This window comes from Sturnira hondurensis, unplaced genomic scaffold (assembly GCF_014824575.4).
Source record: "Sturnira hondurensis isolate 20B ecotype Veracruz unplaced genomic scaffold, ASM1482457v3 Scaffold0025249, whole genome shotgun sequence".
NCBI lineage: Eukaryota > Metazoa > Chordata > Mammalia > Chiroptera > Phyllostomidae > Sturnira > Sturnira hondurensis.
This window is the reverse complement of record NW_028097880.1, coordinates 45,623-48,528: the sequence shown is the minus strand read 5'-3', so window position 1 is coordinate 48,528 and position 2,906 is coordinate 45,623. Positions and strand designations below refer to the sequence as shown.

Below are 2,906 nucleotides of genomic sequence, written 5' to 3'. Positions count from 1 at the left end.
AGCACTTCCCCGTGAGAGCCCAGCTGTGAGCTGCCAGGACCCAGCAGGGGAGGGAGGATGGGTCAGCCTTGAGGGGCGATGCAAGTGGATCCTCAGAGCTCCCTGCACAGCTTTGCTCTGTTCAGATCCCAGGCTGCCAGGACATCCTGAGGCCTCCTGAGCTCTGCTGCACTGGATAGTTCTGGGGGCAAACCCAAGACAGGCAACCCATGAGGGAGTGGCCAAGTCACCATTTCAAGGATATTCAGGGACAGTTTGCATGGGATGTGAGTACTGATGTGTGTCCTTCTACTCATGCCCTCTGTTTCCAACTCACAGGAAGGCCGTGGAAACACCAGGTCAGCCTTGTCCTGAGAGACTGAATCCACTGCTGTCCTGCCCTCTGCCCAGCTGCCTGAGGCTGAGGAGGGGCAGCCTGAGGATCTGAGGTCTGGGGACCTGGGCCAGACCTGCTCATGGCTTTGTCTCCTGTCTTACATGGGTCAAAAGAAAGAGTGACACAAATGGGGAGGGGGGGTTTTGTCTCACTTCCCCGTTGGCCTGTGTCACTGTGAGCGTTACCAGTTTTGTCCCATGTCACACAGTAATAGTCAGCCTCATCTTCAGACTGGAGGTTGGAGATGGTCAGGTAGCGGTCAGCCCCAGAGCTGGAGCCTGAGAACCGGTCCGGGATCCCGTCCCCCTTGCTCTGGATTCCATCACTACTCACATACATCACATACCGAGGGGCCTTCCCTGCCTGCTGCTGCTGCCATGTAACAGGGTAGTCACTGTACTCACTGCTGAGGGTGCAGGTGAGCTTGGCCGAGGCTCCCAGGGAGGCAGAAGCAGACGGGGGCTGGGTCAGCACAGGATCAGCACAGAGACCTGCAGACATAAAACACAGGGATGATGCCCAGTGTACCCAGAAGGGACAGATGTCCCTTTGGACTGTGCTTGGAAGGAAACTGGTGGGGAGGGGGGCTCCGAGTGCCCAGAGATGCTCTGACCTGTGGAGAAAACCAGGGGCAGGAGGTAGAAGGGAGTCCAGTCCATGGTGGGAATGGCTTCCAGGAGGTTTGCCCTGAGGCTACCCAGCTGGCACTGGCCTCTCCAAGCCCCTGTCTTATCCTCTGTCCTTGCAGCTGAAGAGGGAGGAGCATGAATGCAAATGTGTTCTCTGCTCCTCAACCTGTCTGTCTCAGCTCTGGTCTGAACTCTGAGCCTAACAACCTCCTGCTGGTAATTTCCTGAGGTGAGAACAAGATCCAGGAGTTGGTTTCAGAGTGGAGAGGTGATTTCATCCAATAGAAATGTTTTTAAAGGAAGCATATTGCACAAACTCTCACACTGAGCACAGCCCAGTGAAAATCGGACCTTTCAGTCCTGAAGGCAATTCCACAGTGTCCCCTGCTGTCTGTAGGGTGAATGACGTCACACAGTGTTTAGCTCCTTCAGTGGAGTGACTGTTCATTACTTTTCTGCCCTCAAGAAAAGCTGACCCTTGGTAAGTGTGTTATTTGCATCCCTCCCCACCCAACCTCAGCCCAGCCCCTCCTCCTGTCTGATGAGCAGGGAGCCCTCACTGTGAGGGTATGGCTTTCCCAGAGCCCCCCAGAGACTGACGCTGAGTCAAGACTCCAATCCAGGAGACAGACCTCAGAGCCTCACCTGTGAATCCCATTCCTGCCCGGCCCCTCTCCATGTCCCTTGTCCTGCTGCCCCCTGTCCCAGGTCCAGGCCTCCTGAGTCCCTGAGTCACCGTCCTGCCTTCTGTACCCAGATGCTCTGTGTGCTCAGGTCGGCACCGTGGGGGAATCTGCATCTTGTGAAATTAGAGGCTGCGTGTGCACAGAGTGGGGGACACTGAAATATTCCCCTGTTTTCAAAACCTCAGTGTAAGAAAAATGTAAAATACATCAATATTTTATATTTAGTTTGCATTGAAATGACGACATTTTCAAGTAAGTTAGTTGAACAAAATCTGCTATGAAAACTAATGCCACTGGTTTCCTCCAATTTGTCAGTGTGGCTCCTGGAAGATTTCAGATTACACGTGTGGGTCACAGTTTTATTTCTGTTGGACAGGACGCCCTGCAAGTCATTGCATCAGTCACTTGCTTTGAAGTAGGAGAGAGAACTTTCTGGCACCTTAAGGAGCAGACACGTCTTAGCACTGAGAGCACAAAGAGAGGCCGAGGATGGTGGTGACAACCGAGGACCTTGGGGCCAGAACCTGGGCATCCTGGCACTCTGCAGTGGTGACCTCAGTCCAGGGCCCCTGTGGTCACACAGCTGAGGGACTGAGGCACTGGGAGCAGGGCTGACACCTGTGAGGCAGCAGTGAGTGTCTGACCCCCTCACATCCATGCCCTCCGTCCCCAATTTTGTAGGGAACTCAGGGCAAAGGCCCTGGGTGCTGGGTGAAGAGGGTGGTGGGGAGGGAGGGCCAGGGTTTGGGACATGTGACACTGGAAGTAATTCTTGGCAACACGTAAACGCACGCTGTAGGTACACACACAGTCATCTGTGCACACATGCAATGCTCTTCGCACAAGTCACAAGAGGTCACTCTCCCCAGGATCCTCTTCTGATCACCAGAAATTCGAGTTTTGTGGATGAGATTAGTTCACTCAGGACACACTGGTCAAGGGTGGGCCCTTATTCCATTAGATGGGTGACATTATGAAAAGGGAAAATGTGGGGACAGACACTCACAAGTGAGACCACCCTGTGAGGAGGGAGACAGAGTCTGTCCACCGAGGTCATCAGAGATGCCAGCAACCCGCGGCAGCTGGAAGGGAGGCAGGGGAGACTCTGCTTCACAACCCACAACCCACAGACCAGCGGACCACAGATTCTCGCACACTGTTCCCCTCGGACCTGAGACAGTAAATCTCTATTGTCATCGCCATGGTGGTGTCTGT

General features: G+C 54.2%; 1 gene segment (V, D, J or C); it reads right to left on the bottom strand.

Moving 5' to 3' along the window:
* Positions 1-277: 277 nt before the first annotated feature.
* Positions 278-1,050, bottom strand: LOC118982198 (immunoglobulin lambda variable 4-3-like). The segment is given in 2 exon segments: positions 278-867; positions 990-1,050. Coding segments are annotated over 2 exon segments (621 nt in total).
* Between the last annotated feature and the right edge of the window lie 1,856 nt (positions 1,051-2,906).